The 23,608-nt window shown below is 35.8% G+C and overlaps 2 protein-coding genes across 2 annotated transcripts; one reads left to right on the plus strand and one right to left on the minus strand.

Annotated features, from left to right (window-relative positions):
• Nucleotides 1-8,146: 8,146 nt before the first annotated feature.
• Nucleotides 8,147-12,470, minus strand: LOC139693373 (dual specificity protein phosphatase 23-like). Its single transcript, XM_071591500.1, has 2 exons — nucleotides 12,101-12,470; nucleotides 8,147-8,608 (listed from the first exon to the last, which is right to left on the minus strand). Exons 1-2 carry the CDS (start codon nucleotides 12,380-12,382, stop codon nucleotides 8,417-8,419), a joined length of 474 nt encoding a protein of 157 aa, XP_071447601.1. The 5' UTR covers nucleotides 12,383-12,470; the 3' UTR covers nucleotides 8,147-8,416.
• Nucleotides 12,471-16,910: 4,440 nt separating this feature from the next.
• Nucleotides 16,911-23,572, plus strand: LOC139693390 (cilia- and flagella-associated protein 157). The gene is made up of 7 exons (XM_071591519.1): nucleotides 16,911-16,962; nucleotides 17,483-17,636; nucleotides 20,047-20,170; nucleotides 20,253-20,396; nucleotides 20,770-21,126; nucleotides 21,673-21,782; nucleotides 23,397-23,572. Exons 1-7 carry the CDS (start codon nucleotides 16,926-16,928, stop codon nucleotides 23,524-23,526), a joined length of 1,056 nt encoding a protein of 351 aa, XP_071447620.1. The 5' UTR covers nucleotides 16,911-16,925; the 3' UTR covers nucleotides 23,527-23,572.
• Nucleotides 23,573-23,608: the final 36 nt, after the last annotated feature.

The following is a 23,608-nucleotide window of genomic DNA, read 5'->3' on the forward strand; positions in this document are numbered from 1 at the left end:
TATTTCAGGGCAGTGGTGATTGCAGCAAAAAGATGGAAGCTCAACAATAATGCAAGCTTATGGATATGAACTTAAAATGTGTCTCAATAAATAATGAAGATTTTATTTCAAGTGTATCTCCATGCTAAGCTGAAATTTACCCCAAATGTACTCTTTAATTTCATAAATTCTTACAAATAAAGTCCTACAATGAGCAATTCCTCTTTATCATGGGTTTTGAGTTGGCAATGATTTTTATTAGTCTGGATAGACTCCTATATAATCTGCCATGTAATAAGTTTCCTTTCTTGTGCATTCATTGAAAATATGTTAAAAACTAGGTGCATAGTTCATTGGTGAAGTTAACATCTGATTGAAGTCTTTCAAGTCACTGCTTTCCATTAAAATTTTTGATTAATTCATTTCACCTAACAACCAAGTCAACGTCCAATGCTCTATACCAAGTTATGATTTGTTTTGTCAAATAAAGAATTTATTTAATATTCAAACAGGTTTATATTATTAAAATAGTGTCATATGTGCTTGACACCTACTTAATCCCTAAGTCCTCTGCCTAAACAATAATGGCAACAGACTGGTACTGTATTATAAATACCACAGGTAACTTTCTATTTGGACGTGTGTGTAATTATTCCTCACACTCACGCCAACTTTGCACAAATTCTTGAGACATATGTTATCCCATGAGACAATTGGGCATAAAACAGTGCACCCATAACCTCACAGAAAGGGGATAGATCGACAGTTTATCATTGCATCAGTATTATTCCATTGTTTTATTCAAAATTTTTATGTCCTGTGTGAATTTTACATGCTGTTGGGCTTAGTATTGGGTGAAATCTGCCATCATCTATTAAACTGGCCTTTTGGTTGATAAATGTATTTATTATATATGCATATTATTATTATAATCTACCAGTTAAGGTAGGTTTTTGATGGATACAAGCCACTAACCAAATGACAGGCCATTTCCTTCTCTCTTTCAACAAAAGACAACCCAGCAATGAAAACTCTAATTAGCCACTCTTCACTCCGTGTACTACTTCCTTCCTCCCTTCATTCCGCCCAACATCTCCATCCTATTCCTACTCCATCTTCACTTGCCTAATGTACTCCCTTCTATCAGTGTCAAACATCCCATTGCCGATCAGAATGCTCTGCATCAGTCTTTCCTACCCTCTTTGCATTTCTCCCAACAATCCACTCTCCTCACTCACCACACCTAGCACTTTCTCGTTTCTTTTCTTTTCTGTCCACTTCACCTTTTCCATGCCCAAATTTCAAAAGCCTCCAATCTATGCCTACCATCCTTCTTCAATGGCCATATTTCCGCACTGTACAAAACTACACTCCATATCAAAGTTTAACGAGCCTTTTCTTAGCATCCTTACTAAATGTCCCTGCCAACAATTCTCTCCTCCTTGTGAAAGCTTCTTTGCCTAATGCAATTCATCTCTTTGTGTCCCTACTACTGTGACTATTTTGGTCTGAAACACTTCTGAGATACGTAAATTGTTCTGCCTGCTTTAGTTTTTGCCCTCCTATTTTTGCATTTAGCTTAGCTTTTCTCTTTCTAGATAACTGCATAATCTTTGTTTTTTTACATTTGTTCTCATCCCATTACTATTGCACTGACTTTTCAATGTATTAAGCAGAGTTTACAACTCCTTGGCTAATTGAAAAACTGAAGCTTGATCATCTGCAAACCTAATTTTATAAATATCCATTACTAAAAAAGAAAGAAAGACTCGGTACTTTTCCACAGATTTTATTATACGGTACAACGCGTTTCACCGACTTGTGGCATCATCAGGTACAAATTTGCAAAACAGACAGAGCAAGCATATACACCCTCAGGACAGAGTGGGGGCGGGGGTCCTGAGGGTGTATATGCTTGCTCTGTCTGTTTTGCAAATTTGTACCTGATGATGCCGCAAGTCGGTGAAACGCGTTGTACCGTATAATAAAATCTGTGGAAAAGTACCGAGTCTTTCTTTCTTTTTTAGTAATGGATATTAAATACTTCCACGAAGTGAAGCCTGAAACAATAGAATAATTTTATAAAGTCCACTCTGACTTTCATCCCATCTCCAGTTCTTTCCATGCCTCTTTAATCATTTCCTCCACGTATAAATTCAACAGCATAGGTGATAATGACAACCCTGCCTTATTCCTCTTCCTAACACTGCCCATCTGGAGTCTTCATTCCCCACTTGCACTTTGAGACATGTACAGGAATAGCCGACTATCCTTCCGATCTATTTCTGTTTTCTGCATTATATTAATCAGTTTTCCCAATTCATTATCAAATGCCTTTTTGATATCGACGAAGCAAGCAAATACATCCTTTGTATTCTATATTCCTCTCGATTAGTGATCTCATCACTGCAATGGCATCACGTGTACCTCTCCCCTTCCTGAACCCATATTGGTCATCCCCTGAGTAATTATTTGCCCTGCTCTCCAGTCTTTTGTTGATGATCCTAGGAAACACTTTAGCTGCTTGCAAAATCAAACTTAATTGTTTTGTAGTCCTAATATGATGTAGCTTTTGCCTTTTTTGGAATAGGAACTGCCACAGATCTCACCGAGTCTTCCGCACTATAGTTCCTCTACATATTCTTGCCACCTCTTTTGAATCTTTTCTGGTCCAACTAATATTTTCCTGACTTACTCCTCATTGTTTGCAATGATTTTCTCTTCTTACTTCCTGTCAGGGTTTTAACCTTCCCTGTATAGTGCACCAATTGCACCATTTCCCTGTGCACTTCCAATATCCTTGCACTGCATTTTCGAGCACGCTTCTTTTGCTCTATTGATTACCCACCTATTTAATTTTTGAACTCTTTATACTTCCTTCTACTTTACTATGTGTTTACATTCTTCCATTTCCTTCTCTCATCTATCTTTCTAATCACCTTGTCCATAATCCATGGTTTCCTCTTCCTATTTACGGTTCGTATAGTTTTGTTTGTGGCCCTTGATATCCCTTCTTTGATATGTTCCTATTTTTCCTCTATAGTACCCAGCTCCCTGTCCTCACATAATTTTTCTAAAGCCTGCTGATACTCCTTTCTTGCCATTACTCTTAATGCTTCTAAATTTAATTTCCTAAGCCATCTACCCTGTTTTATCTTTTTGAATGGGATACTACTCTTTAATTATTACTAAATTATAGCCTGAGTCCATGTGCGAATGCAAATTAGTGTGCATTTTATTAATTAATTTATAAACTGCGAATTGATCTCCCTGTTCCTAAATCTGTGCATAGCCATAATGTAAATTATCTGATATATTGCTGATTCATCCGGAATTTTCCATGTATATCTATGCCTTTTGTGGTTTATAAACCATGTATTTATGATGATTAACCCATCTCCTGCAGAACTCAATTACTTTCTCCCTGTGGTCATTCCTTGTTCCTAAACCATAGTCCCCTACTTCACTACTATTTTGTCTTTAGCCTACCATTGCATTCCAATCCCCCATCACTATCACATTTCCCTGCCCAAACACATGCGTCCTCTTAACTGGTTGTATACCCTATCAACTTCTTCCCTACGATTGCTTAGTAGTATGTCTACCTAAACGATGACCAAGTTCTTTAGTTCTACTATTATGCTATCAGTTGCTTCCTCCATATTTACCATGCTTCTTCCTACCTATTTAATCAATATTAATGCCACCAATTTTATGTTTCTCAAATGCATCATCAACCATATTAAATCCTTCCTTCAATCTTACATACTTTAATTCATAATTGGATGGAACTTCATATACCAGTAAGGTCATATCCTTTGAATATCCCACTGTAAGGAATTCATATACTCTCAAGGAGCCATGTACATGGGAGGGCCCAGAAGTACCTGGCCTGACCTAGAGATGGTGGTATTTGTTCGAAAAATAACACTGTATCAGAAATTATGCAATCTATAAACCATATGTTTCAAGTTTGAAGACCCTATGTTGTTTAGTATTTGTTTGGCAGCCATCAATAGTGAACGTTTTCAGTGAATTTGTGAAATTAGAGAAAATTAGTCATCATTATGTGATACAATACTTTTATTTGAAAGGCCTCAGCCCAATCAATGTAAAAGCTGAACTGGATTCTACTCTGGGTGAGTCTGCTCCTTTGTTTACCACAGAAACATATTGGGTAGCACAGTTTAAACGAGGCCGTATGAGATGTCAAGAGGAGCATCGCTTTGGGCGACCAAATGAGGTGACGACTCAAGAAACTGTGAAGAAATCCACAAAAGTTTACTGGATGATCCTTGACTGAAAATGCACAAGCTAGCAGACATAGTAGGCATTTGAAAAAGTGCGGTACATCGCTTTAACTGAAAATTTGGACATGAAAAAGCTGTGTGCAAGATGGGTGCCACGTTTGCTCACACTCGAGCAAAACTAGTGTCGTGAAGATGTTTCAATTGAGTGTTTAGCAAAGTTTCACAGCAACAAACCAGAATTTTTGCACCGGTTCATAACCATGGATGAAACATGGGTCCATTACTTCACACCTGAGCCAAAGGAAATTCTCATTGACTGAGACAAAAATAATTCTCATTGACTATCTTGAAAAAGGAAAAACTATCAACGGCGAGTATTATGCGAACTTATTGCAACGTTTGAGCGAATAAATCAAGCAAAAGCAGTTGCATTTGGCTAAGAAGAAAGTGTTGTTTCATCAAGACAATGCACCAGCTCACAAATCCGTTTTTGTAATGGCCTAAATTCTTAAATTAAAGTTTGAATTGCTACCTCATGCACCCTATTTGCCAGATTTAACCCCCTCGGATTATTTTCTGTTCGCAAACTTGAACAAATGGCTCGGTGATAAAAGATTTTCCAACCTGAAAGAAGTGATGTCGGCAGTTAATGGCTATTTTGAGGAGCAAGACAGTTCTAATTATAAAAAGGGTATCGAACTTCTTGAACATCTCTGGTAAAAGTGTATAGAGCTGAGAGGAGATTATTGAAAAATAAATACATTTTTTTCCAAAATTTTTGTTTTTTTCCTAGTTGGGTTGGGTACTTCTGTGATTACCCTCATAGATAGACCTGCCATGAGTGGCAGAGCTAAAAGACAGATTTTTCAAATTTTAAATATTTGAACATTTATTCAGTACAAGAGGCTAAAAAATTCAATACATACGTTCCTAAATTTAGTGACAGGTACAGCTACTGTCTGACACATCATTTTCTTAGAATGGCCCAAAGTGAAGGTGAGAGAATTTCTCATTAATAACTAGGATTTAGTAATGAAGGTACAAGACTTGAGGAAGACTGCATGTATGTTTAAAAATTTATAAACTTTCAACCATCATATCTGGAGCAAGAAGTTCCACAGTGCTCCTATTATATTAAATGTGTAACTCATACAATAAAATAAAAAAAACAAGTGAAAAATATTAGCATTAGTTCATAGTCTACAATTTAATGTGGATTTTGGATAGACAAAGACTGAACATGCCTATGTCTTCCAGCCTCGCCTAAGCAGACACAACCTGACAGCCCACACTATATGAAACTCTTCTTCAATGCCACATATTTCCTCCCTCCATTCCTTCTATCAAGGCTATTCTATTCCTTTTTTTCTCTCATTTCCCTGACATTATTTCCTCTTATAACAGTCTTCAATATCCCATTTCCAATCAAAATGCTCTGCCTCCTTTGGATTTCTCCCAACAACCCTCTCTCCTTCCATCTAATCACACCTAGCTCTTCCCCGTTTATTTTCCTTTCTGTCTACTTTACATTTTCAATCCTTCTCCACAGCCACATTTCAAATGACTATATCCATCCATATCATCTTGTTTTAAAGACCATGTTTCCATGCCGTACAAAACCACTGCATTTTGAAGTTTTCTTCTATTAACATCGTCACTCAACGTCCCTGTAATCAACTCCTTTCTCATTGTGAAACCTTCCCAGTCTAATACATTTCTCCTGTCCCTACCACTTTGACCATTTTGATCCACGAGACTTCTGAGATTTGTCAAAAGTAAATATCTGTAAACTCATTATACTCAAAAGGGCTTGTAAACCAACTTGAAGCTTCGAGAAATAGGCTCAAAATAAGAATGGGCTATCTGGCCCTTTACAGAGGTATAATTAAACGCACTTATAATTAAAGGCACTCTGGGCACCTGCAACCCCACCCAAGCTATGTGATTTTTTGGGCACCAGATCTTCCTGGGAAACCATAACCGGCACAGGGAAAGGAACTGGCCCCCCTACCCTGATGTGTGAATTTCACACGCCATTGGGCTTAGTACTGGGTGAACTTTACCATCACCTACCAAACTGACCTTCAGGTTGGTTACTGTGTCTATGGTTTTTTTTTAATTAAACGAGAGGAGTGGGGATAGAGATTGTGCGGTGGCTAACATACAGGCTTCCGACCGAGAGGGCCCTGGTTTCAAATCCTGGAGACAAGTATATTTTTCAATGGTATCCCAATCCCTACTTGAGGTGCTTTGTGGGGAACGCTTTGAGTGAGCATGACATCCATCAGATGAGATGTTAAACTGCAGACCCCTTGGTGCCTTTCAACAAGAGTAGGCTAATGCCGATGCCAGGTTTATCTCCACCCTTCCTTTCCCATCCATCTCTAATGACTGTAGCTGCCAGTCGCCCACCATAAAACTACTACTACAATTAAGAGAGGAGTGATGGGAGTGTCATAAAATTACTCAGGGCTTTGACCTCATCCAAAAGAACAAAAAAAAGTATCTAGAGTATCCACTACCATGGCATAAAAACTAAAGAATAAAGCTTGAAATCACTGGGTAGTGTTCAACAAATAAGGTTTGTAGAAAAAGTATGGGTAACAATTTTTTCCTGATGTGTGCATGAATGGCTGAATTCAGGCCGTCGGTCAAGTGTGCATACAATCGCAGATCAGATTGGTATTGATTAGATGACAGTGGACACCATTATCACTGAAAATTTGGCAATTCGAAAGATCTGTGATAAATTTGTCTTCATGGTCGACCAAAAGCAGGGTCAAGTGTCTGCTTGCGAAGAACTTCTGCAACGGCATCGCGACAATTCCCCAACCCCCAATGACAGTCCTGACTTGGAACCAGCAAGCTATTTCCAATGCCAAATGTGAAATCCTCCCTCATAGGACACAATTATGGGACTTTAAAGAAGCTTGCACGTGTACCCTTAAGGATCTGCCTAACAGGGAGCCTTTGTATCATGGGCAAAAGTGTGTCGACCCTCAAGGGATGTACTGAGAAGAATTTTGAAGCATTGTAAAAATATCTAAAATAAATTATTTTTCGTAAAATTTTCCCCGATACTTTTTATACCCCCCATGTACAACACATGGAAGAAATCCAAGCCTGACATTTTTAGAGCTGTTGATTACACATTTATCACTTTAAAAAAATTAAAACCGGTGGCTACATACAAACATGGGCCACATTACAGAAGAGAAATATAAGTTAATTAAAAGTGGCCAATTTCATGGAAAGCAGTGAGCAAAGTTGAAGCAAACCCCTCCACTTATGAAAATGAGTGGCACACATTTACTTTTAGTTTTCTTGAGAAGGGAAATGGGGTTTATATAAAATTGCCAATGTGCTTGCAGTTGACGTATTTTTGTAGATGCAGGAATTTTAACCTATTTCAATCAGGTTCCAGTCATTTTTCACCCTCGCTGGTAGCCAACTCTCTCTTACCACTCAAATGAGTATTTGACCACTTTGCACCCTTACACCATGTGTACTGTTTGTAACAAGGTCAATACTTGGTTTCTCCGCTATCCTTTGTAAATGTCTCCCTTGTCTTCCCCCCTTTACCCCCTTCTCTTTCTCCCTCCTCCCCTCGTTTCCTACCACGTCCTCTACCCTCCCTCTGGAATCTTAAATGTATATAAGGTGGCACACAACTTCATTTTGTTACCTGATGATGATGTAATACATCGAAACCCAGTCGTAAAATTAAAAATATTTTATCAAGTGGAAAAGTGCTACGATCAGTTATTAATTATGTTCGACTTCCACCAAATCACGCCTGAAGCTACTCAATTTGTTCTTAACAATAGTATAATCACAACACAGAAGTTTCCAAAATGATAATAAAATTTATTGAAACAAAAAAAATCTACATTAAATCATTGATGTACAAAACATTTTTCAACAAAAAATTGCATCCTTGAATGCAAATCAGACCAGTAAACATTTGGTAATAAAATTATAAAGGCATGACTATAATTATACAAGAAAGGTATACAGCTAGAAAAAACCTGGGATGCTGAAAAACACCTTCCAAAATACACTGCAATACCTAACATACGTGTATTTCTATCTCATAGGTGGGAGCATTTGTAGACATGCTAAGAAGTAACTGATAAAGAGGGAAAATTCATTCAATACATCCCAGTTTCTTCCAAACATTTAACCCTTCATACCTTACGCAATGCATCATAGAAAGCAATCACTGCTTTCTCCTGCTCATAAGTTTCAACTGAACCAGGACGCATCAGTCTAACATTAATTATTGCTCTCTCAGGGGACTGATCACAGAAACAAGCCAAGTAGCAAGCAGCCATTACTCCAGTCCGACCACGACCCATACGGCAGTGCACTCCAACAGGCTACAATCAGAAGCACATAACATGAAACTGGACTTCCGAGGTCACTATACATGAGCCATTAATGGAAATTTCAATTAAGTTCATATTGAAAATATTCCAGGGCATTATAAGCTACTGAAACACCCGCGATCAAATAACTTGCATTACCTTTCTCGTACACTTCAGTGCAATAAAAATTATAATACAAGATAATTAATCATATAAAAATTGAAATGAGAAATTTGCTACATTGCAAAATAAAGAGACAAAACAGAGCAATATGAATATATTTCACAAATATAGCAAAGGTTTTTCTGAGACAACAAAATATGTGACGAAATGATCCTTCTTTCATATGTTCATTAGATTATTCATTTCTTCTAAATATCTCGCTTTTTTTTTGAAAAACCCACAAATATTTTTAGTGCATTTAAAAATCAGCAAATAAAATGATGTAGACATCAAGGTAATGAAATGCACACATGTCCTCTGCAAATAAAAGACTCCATAACAACACAAAGGAAAAACTGCACGTTTTAGAAGTCAAAAGAAGGCATTTGGGAGTTTTGAAAGTGACACATGGTAATGATTTAAGGGATCTCATGAATCTTGCTCTAATGGGGTTGAAATTCAATTTTCACATTATAAGAGAGAGGTCTGTCTCCACCATATTTTAAGAAATACACATAAGCTTCAAAGAAGCCAAACTAGCTTTGCGAAAATAGCTTTGCTTCCAGGCCACTGTTTGGTATGATAATTGTGAAATGATACATATTTACCTGATTATTTTCCTCAGTTGATTTTTTGTTCCAGAAAACGTTGGCGAAGGAGTGTCATGGCTCATACTTTATTCCAACAAACCTTTAAAATGAAATACTTTCGTTTGTGTTATTACCTGCTGCTTCTCCACCTGGTAATGACAATACACCTTTCCAGTGCACATGGAAGTGGTCATCATAAAATTGATGTTGATGTGATAGAATGTTAAATCAAGATGAAATGTTCTAACTGAAAACATTAAAATCAATTGGACAATCTGATGCCTAAATGCAAAATTCTCACACTTCCTAAAAATTGCCATAAACAAGAAACTTACAGCACATAATTTAGTATTTCTAAGGCATAATCAAAATGTGTGACAATTAACAGTCTATTGTCCAAGCAAGGAAAAATATGAGTTGCCATGACATGTTAAACAATGAGATAAAATCATTAATTGTTTCTCAAGGGTAACACCCAAGGGAGATCAATCTCCCTTAAAAGTAGCTTGACCAAAGGTGATGACAACTATATTCTGCATGTCATCACTGCCTTTGACATGAGAACAAAATTTTTATCAACAGGAATCTGGCCAGTGTGTTGACTAGGTCAAATCCTCATCCAATCAGAACGTAATAATTCAAATTAAGGCTACGTGGGTTTTTTTTACCACCTAGAGTATCTGCATTTGTGGAGATTGCTGTTTGTGCTGTTCTAATAAGCGTGTAACTCTATTCATATTCATGTTATTATTTCTTTCACACCCCAGGAGAATTTTATTTTTACATAATAAAAAGCATCAAGCTTTTTTCTCATATAAATATACGGTTTTTTCCATTGTGGGGTCAATGCAGAGTGTTTTGTGGGATTTCCATATTAACATGCGAGTATGTATTTTTACAGCTTTTTGAACAATCCATACATCTACATGTCTGGGAAATTCCAACACCTGGAGGCTTCTATTTAAGATTTTTAAGCATAATAACAATCATATGGGTGCAGCACTTAAATCTGGACAAATTTGAATTTCCCACCATATTGTAGTTCCACTGGAGGTCGCGATTGGCGTTCTTGAAAGCTATAGGCATCTAGTAAACAGTCATATCCTCAAAATGGCCGAGATGTTGCATACAAGGGCGGAGTACAATGGAAGAACCGCTATTATCGAAAGTGTTCCCGCTGGACGCTATATTTAGAAATAGTTTGATCCTTCTGGTACCCCACATCAACAATTTACGATATTGTGGCTAAGTATAATGCTTTGGAGAAGTCTTGGGGAAGGTTTCGCTAATCCTTCGAGGAAATGCGTGCTTGTCTGGATTTAAGCGCCAAACCTTATAGATGTGAGCCATATGTATTTTGGCATGCTTCATCTTGTGTTCACACCATTACTGAAATTATTTGTCTGCAACTCCAATATGTGTGGATGCGAAAAAAGGTTTATTATGCATTAGTTGAACTGAAGAAGACCACAGATTAATCAAGATTAGTTGTGGAGGTTTTCCAGAGAATATGGAATGAATTAGCAGTTATTGGATGCTATATGAGTATTGTATGAAAATATGTAGTAAAGAAAGTGTAAATATGAATGGAACCTTGAAAAAGCAGATGGCAGGTGAATTAAGTTTGAGAAAATTTATTGTATAGATTTACAATGAAGACACTTGCTAACACTTGGATATTTTAATATAGGTACATTTATGTATTTTTATGAAAATAATACCATCTTTGAATAGCCTGTATTGTGAGTTACTTAAAGACTCCACAACTGCTGAAACTCAACAAAGTAGTTACTTAAAATGTGGTGCACATAAAGTTGTTTAACTCATGAGTGAAACTTTGAATGACTAGTTCAAAATGAATAAAGGTGTAAGACTGGCAGTTCTATGTTTTATGGATGCGTGGGAAATGAATATGAGGATAAGGTAGGTGTAATGATTGGAAATTTAAATGTATCAATCCTCCCATGCGACGATGATGAAGTGAGAGGCCAACAGGTTTACAGCAGGCATTGAATAGCTTCAGTGACACCGCAGAGAGAATGAATCTGAAGGTAAATTCAATTCAAATGAAAGTAGCTGTGGATAAGAAAGGATGGGAAGAATTATTTTATAGTGAGGGCTACCAGAAAAATAGTATATTTTGGCATAATGTCAGCAAAAGTGGTTGAGAGTAAAAGATAAGTGATTTCTATGACAAAGAGCGATAGTAGAATGTAATGAAAATGCCTTCAGCAAAAACATTGGCACTACATGAAAGTGTATTCCTCCCCATGGAAACAATATTTTGCTATGCCAGGGTAGGCATATTTCTGACTAAATGTGATGGATATGGGGTACTTGATAAGTGCTTGTGGTAAAAATACAAGAGATGATGCTAAGAATGATAGGATCATGAAGGGACATGTATAGGTCACACCAGTAAAAGACAATTAGGAAATAACCGAACTTTGCTGGTTTGGCCACATTGGGAGAAATAATGCGTTTGAGTCACTAAATATGTATTTGAGAGTAGAATAAACGGTTTGTGGTGTGTACACACATATATATAGTTAATTTCAAATGAAATATTTGTTAGAGGTGGAACAAATTAATCACCACACAAGTGTAAAATTCCGATATCATGAATGAAACACAAAAATGGAATGACAACAAAGGAGGTAAAACGGATTCACCTTGCTTTATTTTACAATTGGGTTTCATTCAGAAAGTGATACACGAAACAGTTAAGCCAAGCTTTACATTGCGTACATACCTCGTCCTTTATCCGGCTCCTTTGACATATATCAATGAATTTCCCAATCTGTTTCACCGTAGGAGCTTCAAATTCTTTTATTTTTATTTCAGTCCACTGCAAATCTGGGCATTCATAAATGGGAGGTCTTTTTTCTGGAGATAGAGTTACTAGACGTTTAATGCCTTGATCAACAATATAATTCAAGTTTTCCACAGTTTGTGGCCATGCCATAGCTGCTAGATGCCCAGGCACAATCCAAGAAAAATTCCAGGGTGGGTAACTGCAACGTTCGGCGGCCATTATTGTAATTGTTGCAATTACCGTCTATGAAAACGTTAAGGTTTACAAACCCAATATTGACCACTGTGTTCCACTCGGTACCATCTTAGGCTTCGGACGCTCGCGCTTGTCAATTTTTAACCCGGGAATTTCGACCATTACTTTTAAATGCATAAAACTTTAACACAAACCAAGGCCCTAAAACAATATTTTTTGTTTTAATTGTTTATACATTACAGAAATTATTCCCAAGTTTAATGAAAAATGTACGGAATAAATCAAGTTTAGTCATGTTTATTCAAACCGATACTCAGTAAAATTTTCGAGTTAATAAATTACGGGTGTGCCTATTTCGAAAAAAATTGCCCAAAGACACCGATGAGTTTACTCTTTGAACTAAAAATAATATTATAGAAATGAAATCACGAAAACAAAGCAATTATTCAAGAGAAATGCACTTAAAATTGTCTACTCGTTCATGACGACCGTTGCCATAGAAACAATAATCTCGACTTTCACCAGGGAAACGTAATTGTGAACAATTCATTGCTATCATTACATCCGAATAGTAAAGTTTGGTAAATAACAAGGTTTGTTCATACACTATTCCAGATTTACTTATAATTGCTTGTACTAATATGATTAAGATCTTGCCTTTTCTTAATTCTGTTACTGATCAGTTATAACTTCCAAAATCGAGGGATATCACTAGACAAAAGTCCAAAATACTCATTATTAGTTAACTATTTACTCATGACCGCCACTGGTGAAAAAAATTTCAAACATGTTTATTTACATTAGAGTTTGAATTGATTTTATTGTCATCTAGACTGAGCACTGATGTGTATCTGGGTGAAAAAATCAAATTCAAACATTTCTCTCGGGCAACTGTAAGTTCAACTGGCCTGATGACTGTAGTTAAAATGAAATTTGAGCTTATCATTGCAAACAATGAAAGTAGATAAAGATCCTGTTGTTTTTCCAGTTAACTGATTTTGAAATTCATGAAATAATGACCCCTTCATAATCCATGCTTAAATAACCCTTTTAAGACTTAAATTTGTGGTATAAATGTACAAAAAGCTTCAAGAATTACATCAAAAGTTTGTAAAAAAAGGTTCATGAAAAAAACAAAAAAATTGCATAGTTCTCTAACTAAAATTATTTGTACATTTCACTTGCAAGTTACCAATTTTCACATTTATACAGGGTCCGTACAATGAGTATCAGGACTGGATTCAAAAATCAAAATTTATTGCAGTTATCATTACAATTACTTAATAATCTTCAAAATACATTCCTCCTGAATCGATACACTTAGTTCAGATTAGTTTGTATATCTCTGCAATACCAAAAATGTTTGTAAACTTTCCATTTACTCAAGCAAATGTTCTTATAATCAGGATATACCTTCAATTCCAAAATCTTAACTTTTTTTTAATTAATTACTGTTATACATAAATGACCATCTGTAAAAAAAATCCATGTCAAGCATCTATGATTTCTATTTTTCTAATCAGGAGAAATATTTCCTTAGCAGGTTATGTCAATCACATTTTCATGTATGTCTTCTCACAATTATAAGTTAAGTGTTCACATATTTACTACCAGGGTAAGAACATTAATATGAATTTCACTCAGACCAACAATAACCAATATTTATTTCAATTTTAATAGCATTGGCAACAATTCAAATGCCTTTTTTCTGGAACTAATTTTAACATCTTAATGACTACACATACAGATGCAATTTTTTAACTAAAAAAAATATTTCTTAACTTTGTTAGTGAATTGATTTGAAATCTTATTAGAATATGTAAAACTTTAATTCGATTTTCCAATGATAAATGAGATTCAGAATTAATTCCCTGAACAGTAAAAAGAGAAATTTCTGAAATAATATAGAAGCTACTCTCTACTGCCAATCAGAATATTTTCTTACATCCAGTGTTTTCAGTATGGTTGATCAATATGTACTTTTGAATTTCTAATTAATAGAAGCTACATTCAGTCAAGTAAGTAATTGCATCATTTGTAACCATGAAATTCCACAATGAGTAATATACTACCAGCCATTTGTAATAGGGTTGAATGCATTCAATAGGTTTTTAAAAATTAATTTTTGAGCTACATAAAATCATGTGTATTTACTCAGTATTATGTATTCTTAAGACCTCATTCACTTTAATTTTCACATGCAGCAAGAAAAATGGCCAAGGGTAAGAAGGGAAAGAAAGGAAAGAAGGGAAAGCAGGAGAAAGAGCCTGTAGATGTAGTGCAGGAAGAGGCAGAAGTAGTTGAGAAAGAAATGCTACAAATTCTTGTTGAAGATCTACAGCAGGAAGTCAATTTGTGAGAATATTTTTCATTAATTTTCTACTAACATTTGAAAATCAAAATAAATACAAATTCATTACAAATGTGAATTATTGCATCAATAGAAATGTTAAGTGAACCTCACATACAATAATTGTATAACATGCAAATTTGTATGGCTTATCTATTAGAGACATAATATTCTAACCTTCTCAATTTTATAAATGTTCAAAATGGCCATGTTCAACTCCAAATTGATCAATTTTCAAATTGGAGATCGAGAAGATAAGTTTCACACTGAAGGCTCCCTGGAATGTCCTTAAGAGTACTAATGCAAGCTTCTTAGATGGCACTTGAGGCCCCATGATGGTGTCCTTTGAGGAGGATTTCACTAATTGGAATAGGAAATAGTCTACCGGTGCTAATTTGGGACTGTAAGGGGGTTGAGGAATCTTCACGATACTGTTTTTCATTAGGTAGTCAGTTACCTTGAAGCTGCCTGCAGGATGAGTTTTGCACAGATCTTGTGAATTGCCAAATTTTCAGTGATAATGTTGTGCACTGTTGACTTATTAATGTCAATACGATCTGCAATCATGCACACACTTAACTGATGGTCTGAATTCAGCTCCTCATGCACATGTTGCATGTTAACATCGGTTCTTTACGTCAATGACCGTCCAGCACAGGGCTTGTCCTCCACATTTTCATGGCCATATTTGAAGAGCTTGTACCACTTAAAACTGCAGTTCGTGACATGCTTTCATCTTTGAACACTTTGTGAATCATGCCCAATGTCTCTTTATCCAATTTCCCCAGCCCAACACAAAATATGATAGCGTAATGTTGTTCAATTGTTCACTGCATTTTTTGCTTGCACTGTGTCACTTGACAGGGGTCAACTAAAAACACGATCTAGCTTGAAAGAATGCTTGCAGGCGATTGGTGCATGTTGATTGTCAGATCCCCCGCGATTGAGCATGCATGCTGCTACATAGTCATATCAGGAAAAAAATGCTCCTGATGATTTTTATCCATACCATGTATGTCATGGATACACCCCAATGTTTTAAAAATAAAATTGAATAATATACTATGAACAATGAATCCAATATCTTAAAAATATTGTTTTTTTAATTCTGTATTTTGTAAATATGAATCACTTTCATTATGATAAAAATATAAACATAAAATTTCAACTCAATCATATTGCAGAAGAGACTCCAATAATTTCAAAGTGGTATCTCACCATGATAAAATGGACACATCAAAATAGAGAATAAGTATATTGAGGCTCCAATGCATTTGAACAATGTTAAATGAACTTGAGAAGAAAAAGCACCATAATATTCCAAAGAATCAAAAGAAATGATGTTTTTTTATTGCCACTGACAGTTTTGAGCCATACAGCAGCAATGTGAAATAAAGTATGCCATTCCAAAGAAACTGCGGGAGATGCCGCAACAGTAACTTTTAACGGAGTCATCCGCTAATGTGCATTTCAATGCAACGATACACTCTGAAATTGTTGCATTGAAATGCACATTAGCGGATGACTCCGTTAAAAGTTACTGTTGCGGCATCTCCCGCAGTTTCTTTGGAATTTGTCAAAGTGAAAACACCATAAGTGTTTAAAGTTGGCTTTAACCTCGTGGACTGTGGCGCCTTGCGCACGACTACGAATGCCTGTGACATTGTATGTACGGTATTTCGTCACAACATCTTGTTCCTTTAAAAGCCCCAAAATTTCAGAGTTTAAGAGGACGCCTCGGTAGCTTAAGTGGCTAAAGCACTCGACCGGATATTGAGGGATCTGGGTTCGAATCCCAGTCAAGGCGAATGATTTTTACACTCTGAAATCGTTGCATTGAAAGTATGCCATTACTAGTAACAAATATACTTTGAATTTAGCTTACAGAAACAGTGTGAGGAACTCGAAGCAAGCAATTTAGACCTTGCAAATAGATACTACAAGCTAGATGAAGACAGAGCTGATATAATTGCTTACCTAAATCGTATTGTGCAAGAAAAATCTGATGAGATATCCGAACTTCAAGAGCGATTGCAAGGATTAGAAAAGGTAAGATATGCAGTGCTTTTATAGACAAAAACATGTTCTTCTTGTCTATTGCTACCCTTTAAATTATAATTTTTCATTCCCACATTTTACTCTATTCTAAAGGCTCGGCAAGATGAAGCCCTTGCTTATGAAAAACGTATTGTCATCATGCAACATGAGAGTAAAGTTATGGAAGAGCAACTGACATCTGAAATCAAGTTGTTAAGTACGCAGTGTTTTTATTTTTACTCTTTTCCTTTGTCTTAAAAGAAGGCAAAAAAAACCTGAGATCCAGATGGCCCATTTTTTAAATAAAATATATAATGTGGTTTTATAAGGCTGGAAGAAAGGAGACTTAAAATAAAAAATGACATAAATTTCTGGAAATTCTATTAGACTTTCAAACAATTCCCAAATTTTGACTTCTGAATTTTACTTCCATTATGCTTCTGGAAGCAAGTCTTTAATATTATCTCAGGGTATTATGCTGGACAAAATTGCAGTTTACCAAACTTCTGGAGTAGGAGCCAAATCTTATAAGATCTGAGTTTTCAGTTTTTCTGATCGCTCCTTCACAAGAAAATTCTAGCATCCTGAAAAGTTCATCCTTTACAGCCATGGTGATAAAGTTCTTGATTAATTTCTTCATATGTAACGTGCATCCCCACCTCTCTGTAATAAACTTTACATAGAGTTAATCCTTCCCTATTGTGTGCTGATGGTAGATGAAATTTTTCTTCTCCCAGGTGGAAAGCTCAACTCCCTAGAGGAGTTCAGGCTGCAAAGGGATGAACTGATGAATAAGTTCAAGAGACAGGAAAAGCAAATGAAAGATCAAGAAAATGCTCATAAGAACATGCTCTACGAAGTTGAGCGAAAATTTATTCTCAAGAGGGACAGGTGATTATGAAAAATAATATTAAAACTATGCTGTTAGATAGCATCCCAACTTTAATTTCAATTGAACAGAATACCATATATTTTTATTGAACAATTTTTTACCCATTCTGGGCACAAAATGTATTGGCTTGGAAATACGCACCCCCTTCCAACTGTGAAATAGTGAATTCTTTTGAGATTAAATGAATGAGCAAACGACAAATTCAAAGAAACTGCAGTAGATTCCATGTCAGTAATTTTAAATGGAGTCATCCATAATGAACATTACAATTCAGCAACTTCAAAAATTAAAATTCATTTGTCTTGACCGGGATATGAACTTTGATCCTTCAATGTCTGAACGAGTGCATTAAACAGTTAATACACCCAAGCACCCTCTTATACTCCCAGTCAAGGTGAATGATTTTTACACTTTGAAATTTTTGCATTGTAATTGAGACACCATTAAATTCTCATAAAGTGTTATCACATCAAATTCAACAAATGATTGGTTTTGATGTTGATGTACTCCTGATCCCAAGTGTACAAGGTGCGTTCAAGTGGTAAGGACCTAATTTTTTTCTCACAGCTGGGAGTAAATATAAATATTTGGTTGAGCTTAAAATACACGGGCACTATTTATGAATAAATGGATGGTTGCACTACGTATACAAGGTTCATATAACTGTCACTAGAGGAAGAAGCATTTTCAAAACTTAAAATTGCATTTTTTAGTGCAAATGTGTACGAAAATATTGTGTAATCATCCATTTTCTCCACTTGTTTGGGTTAACACCCATTGAAATCCATCATTAATTCAGTTAGACATGCAGTAGATGGATGTGAATGGCTTATTGATGTGTATAAAATATCCGTATGTGGGTGCTACAATAGTACAAAGAAAGTGTTTGTATTGTGTGACAAACAAAACCCTTTCAGTAGCATTCTCGACGGCCAAGGAATCATGGCTTTGTCTTTATGAAAATGATATACGTTTGCAGGGAGATTATGTTGAGAAGTAACACAAGTTTCAATTTTCTGGTTTTATTTGATTTGTCAGGAAAAAATTAAAAGATCTCATAACTTGAATTAACCTTGAAATTTCAAGTGTTGGCAGAGTATTCGAATGATAGTCCGACTTCTACTTGGAAATGGGTTATGAAAAACTTGTGAACGAAGCTTTAATCAGAGAATTGCTCTTGTTGTATGAAAAACCATGGGGCATGGGAGACTAGATGGTAGCGTTGAACATAGGGGGTTCAAGCCAGATGTCACCTCTGGACACTATTCTAGTGTTGGTACAAATGACCACATAATCTAGAGCCACCAAATGCACCAGCATTATGATAACAATTCTTAGTACAGTATGTAGGTACCCATTACATTTGTAATCTTAAAAACTACAAGAAAATGAGGTGACTTTGATAACCTCATGCCAAAGAGTGAACAAAAAAGCGTATGCATTGAACCTCCCTATCAAGGAAGATGAAGAGGTATTACAGAAGGGATTTGAGGCAGCTCTCAGCTTTTAATTGTTGGATGTAACAGTATTACTTGGTTGATTTTATGATTTTCAGGTGGCCAATTGGACTGTGTTTTTCAGGGAGTAAGAATAATAATGTTTTATAATTAACTCCTGCATAGGCAACGATTGAGGCTTCCTAGCTTCAATTTTGCTACTGAGCTTATTAAATAGTAGTCGGCATAACATTCAAGAAATGTGATTCAAAATGTTACGTGCACAGCCATAATTCCGCTAACAATTAAAAGGAAGATTTTATCATTTCAAATTTTACAGTTAATTTTATTCAAACTGAAATGGTGTACCCAGCAGCCAGCTAATTGCTTTGGATTTACTATGGCCTGCTTGTGCTTTTAAAACTCCTGATTAGTATCATCACTGTTTGAATAACAATATACATATATACACTAAAAATTCTATACATTGATTTAATAAATCAAAACTGTCATTCTCCATTACTTACTTTTTAATCAAGGTGTATTTAAGTGAGCCGTTAAATCTTTAGATTTAAAACAAAAAGTCAGTACACAAATTGATGCAACAACGTTAAAGCACATATGTGCAAAAATATTCTGAACTTATTCAAACATACCTCATTTGAATAATTCTAATATTATAATCACCCAACATGTCGTTACTTGATGACACTGGTTCCTTTATCTTTGCACTATACTGTCTTCACCACCATGGAGTGTTTAGCCTTTTTAACCCACAATCCATCTATCTCATAATTATCATAAGGTTTTTAGTTCAAAGTTTTCTGAGCTCACTCTCCTTTACATATAAAATAATAAAAATTAAATAGATTAATAATAATTAAAATAATTGATTCCACCTAGTCACACCAAAATCAGTTTCCTTAATTGGTGATGATTGTAGAACAAATAATAACCCTATTTTTATTTTCAGACTCAAGAGAGAAATGGAGGAAAGCCTCCGTGAATTATCCACCCAATTCCGTGGAACAACCATGAAACAGGTTGCTGCAAACACCCAACGTACAATACGTGAAAACATAGCCATCAATAACGAAGTAATTACAATTAATAACTTCCTAAATAATAGAAAATTTAAAACTGATATATTTGAACTAATAATTTAAATTTTCATTACAGCTAGACTTGATCTTGAAGCATGTGTTCGATTTGACCAACATCAATAATGATTTGCAATCAATGGAACAACAAAGGAGACTCCAGTTTGAAATATTGGACTACGAGAGGAAAGCAGCTTTGCAGAAGTCCAATAGACAGAGCAAGGTCAGTTTCATTTCATTGAGCCTTGACTCCAGCTTTCAAAAGAAAATGAAGCTTTGCCACTCTTTCCCTAATCTGATGGAGAGGATGACTGTCCAAGCTCTTTTTCAAATACTTGGTGCAAGTCCATTCTTCCTATTTTCATGGCAAGGTGTGCTAATTAATGCAAAAGTAATTCCGTATGAAGTCAATTAACCTTCTTTATTGAATAAAATTAGTTCAGTGATTAACAAATCCATTACTCAATTGTGAGCAACACATTCCCGAGGATATGGGCCCTTATAAATCAAAAGGAATGAAAATATTACCATCGATTAAGTTAAGAAGTATTCAACGAAAAAATTATTACTCAACAAACTTTTAATCCACCCAATAGGTTCTTGGAAAGCTTAAAAAAGAAGTTGAAGCTTTAAAAGCATGTGAGATAGAACTCCACCGAACTGAAGACTGGGCACATGCTTTGGAAGCATCAATGGATGGGGCGGAAGCACGGCTGGAAGGGGCAGCTCATGTGGTACGCAGACTACGGGCTGAGGTTAGGCTGCGTGATGGAAGGATTAAGATGCAGACTCGGTTGGCACAACAAGAACTCACCAAGTGCAAGAAAATAGAGACTATATTGAGGGATGCAGTCATGGCTATCCGAGCAACATTGGGAGTATGTGCAGAAGATTCGGCAGCTTATCCATACTTAAACCAAAAAATAGCTCAGCAAGACCCTGACTTAGCTGTTGTAAGTATAGATTTACTTTTATGATTCCAATATTGATTTCCCATTTCAATGAATAAAGACCATAACACAGCTGTAACAAATGAAGTAAAAATAATTTTTCAGTGGTATCCCGATCCCTACTTGAAGTGCTTTGTGGAAGGCATTTTGAGTTAGTACCACAGACCCCTTGGCGCCTTTCGTTAAGAGTAGGCTAATGCCAATGCCGGGTTTCTCTCCACCCTTTCCTGTCCATCCCTAATAGCACAAATGACCTCAGCTGTCGGTCGCCTTCCCTAAAACAACTACTACTACTTCTTACATTACCATCATTAACAAATCAGATATGGGATTTTAAAATGAGCTTGCTTCTTTCAATGCTAATTGCAAACATCCTAATCATAGTGTGAATCTAATGCCACATTATTAAAATGGAATATTTCTTTCAAGAAAATTACCAATTATTCAGTACTAGTAATAATATTTTTAGTCAATAATTCCCAGTATTCACTAAAGTAGCTTTCCGTGTGCTACAATCTGACCACCACTTCTCATGCATTACATTCTCAGAGTGGTGATCCTAATGATCCTGTATGGAGACTGAGACAGAGAGAAAACCTCCTCAACCAACTGCTTAAACTTCTAATGACAGCAGAAGAAATAACTGCAGAAGCTGATGGGTAAGAAATATTTTGAAACCATGGTACTTTTTAATAGCACAATGTAATAGAAACAAACCCAAATAGTTAACATTTACAGTTGTAAAATCAACAAGCCTTATCTGAAATGGAAATTTTTCATGGGCCCTCATCAATGAAAATGAATTTCGATGAGAACAAAAATTCTTACCCCGTCATAATTGAATATCTACGAGCAAGAATGTGATACAGAAGGTAGTGTATTTGCCATGTGGGATGTAATAGGTGGCAAAGATAGAGGCAAGAATTTATTTATGAACAGGGACTGACCGTAGTGAGAGAACACCTGAGTTTTACATTAAGAGCGGGTTAATAATAACAATTAACATCAACAGGATGGTCACTCAATCGATGCCATCACAATCACAGTTATGATTTTTTAAGAAGTAATTTATTCAAGGGGATCGGAATGTTGTGGTGGCTAATGTACTGGCTTCCCACCCCACTCCTGGAGGTGAGAGATCTTTTTTACTGGTACCCCAATCCATACTTGAGGTACTTTCTGGATGACACTTTAAGTGAGTATGCCATCTGTTGGATGGGACATTAAACTGTGCACCCCATGGCACCTTTCGTTAGTAGAGTAGGCTAATGCTGATGAATGACGTCTCTCCACCCTTCCTCTTATCTCATCCAACCCTTATGGCATAATTGACCTCGGCTGTCTCTCGCCTCCCCTATAAATCAAATACTACTACTGAATTATTTTAAGTTTTTTTTAGGTTATTCCTAAAGCCATTCAAGATCATTTTTTTGTTATTTTGCACAATGTTATGTAATTTTGCGGTAATACATAATTTGCAGGGAAGTGCGTCATTTAGGCCCCATTTAGTCCCCTTTATTTAAAATTCAATAATGCACACTTTTCCTACCTAGAAGTGCAATTTGCTTTATCAATTTGAAGGAAACACTTGGTAATTGCAAATAATAACGTTGTCTGGATATCTAAATGAATGAACGAATTCCCCAGTTTCCACATATGCTCTTGGAACTGAATTAACTATGTTCAGGTACAAATGATAAATCTTTATAGCACAAACATTTACAAACACTACACATGATGACATGAAGACCTATAACATAGGCAGAGCTTATAAGAGAGTTCTGGGATTCTGCAAACAACATTTGCTACATAACTTTAACGAGAAATTAAAGAAATTTGATATCTTGCACTTTGACAAAACTTAAGACTTTAATTATGAACCCACTAAATACTCCACATTCAGAGAGACTAAAAATTTTATTCAGTATCAGCACAGCAAAAATCAGAAGAACCAACATTAACTAAGTGGGTGCCAATGTTGCAGTTATTTTTGCAGTCATAAAATGTACAACAATTGTCAACATAATCTGAATACCAAAAAACTGATTCCTAGTAAGAATCACCATAATTATATACTTGCCTACGGTGTTTACAAGTATTCAGCTTCATTGAATCATTTTCATCCCTCCACCTTGTACTATATTAAGGTTTTGTGCTCATAACTACCATTCAAGATAACATTTAATGTTAATTTACAGAGGAAAAGAGTTTGAAATTTTCCAAAAGACTCCCATCTGATTGCTTCATCAGACTAACAACAATATTTTTTCCAGGGAGGAATCTCAAATTGATATCTCAATGCCCACTTTTGAATACAAGCCAGGAGATTTGGGATTGATGAAAAAAGAGCAACCAACTGCAATAGAAGAACTACTGAGCTCCTCCTACACAGAAGATGAATGAAATAACATCTTGAGAACTGTGACCTATAGATAACGTAAATGCCCAAAAGCAATGGATAACTTGGGTAAAAAATAATTAGAGA

The sequence above is a fragment of the Hetaerina americana genome, unplaced genomic scaffold, assembly GCF_022747635.1.
Source record: "Hetaerina americana unplaced genomic scaffold, ioHetAmer1.1.p SCAF_48, whole genome shotgun sequence".
NCBI lineage: Eukaryota > Metazoa > Arthropoda > Insecta > Odonata > Calopterygidae > Hetaerina > Hetaerina americana.

Bases quoted from the DNA above. Each gene is read 5' to 3' on its own strand.
- LOC139693373 (XM_071591500.1), bottom strand. From the start codon at position 12,382: ATGGCCGCCGAACGTTGCAGTTACCCACCCTGGAATTTTTCTTGGATT. The intron at 8,609-12,100 runs GTATGTACGCAA...TTCTGATTGTAG, and splicing joins GGAGCCGGATAAAGGACGAG to CCTGTTGGAGTGCACTGCCG.
- LOC139693390 (XM_071591519.1), top strand. From the start codon at position 16,926: ATGGAAGAGCAACTGACATCTGAAATCAAGTTGTTAA. The intron at 16,963-17,482 runs GTACGCAGTGTT...TTCTTCTCCCAG, and splicing joins ATCTGAAATCAAGTTGTTAA to GTGGAAAGCTCAACTCCCTA. The intron at 21,127-21,672 runs GTAAGTATAGAT...TTACATTCTCAG, and splicing joins AAGACCCTGACTTAGCTGTT to AGTGGTGATCCTAATGATCC.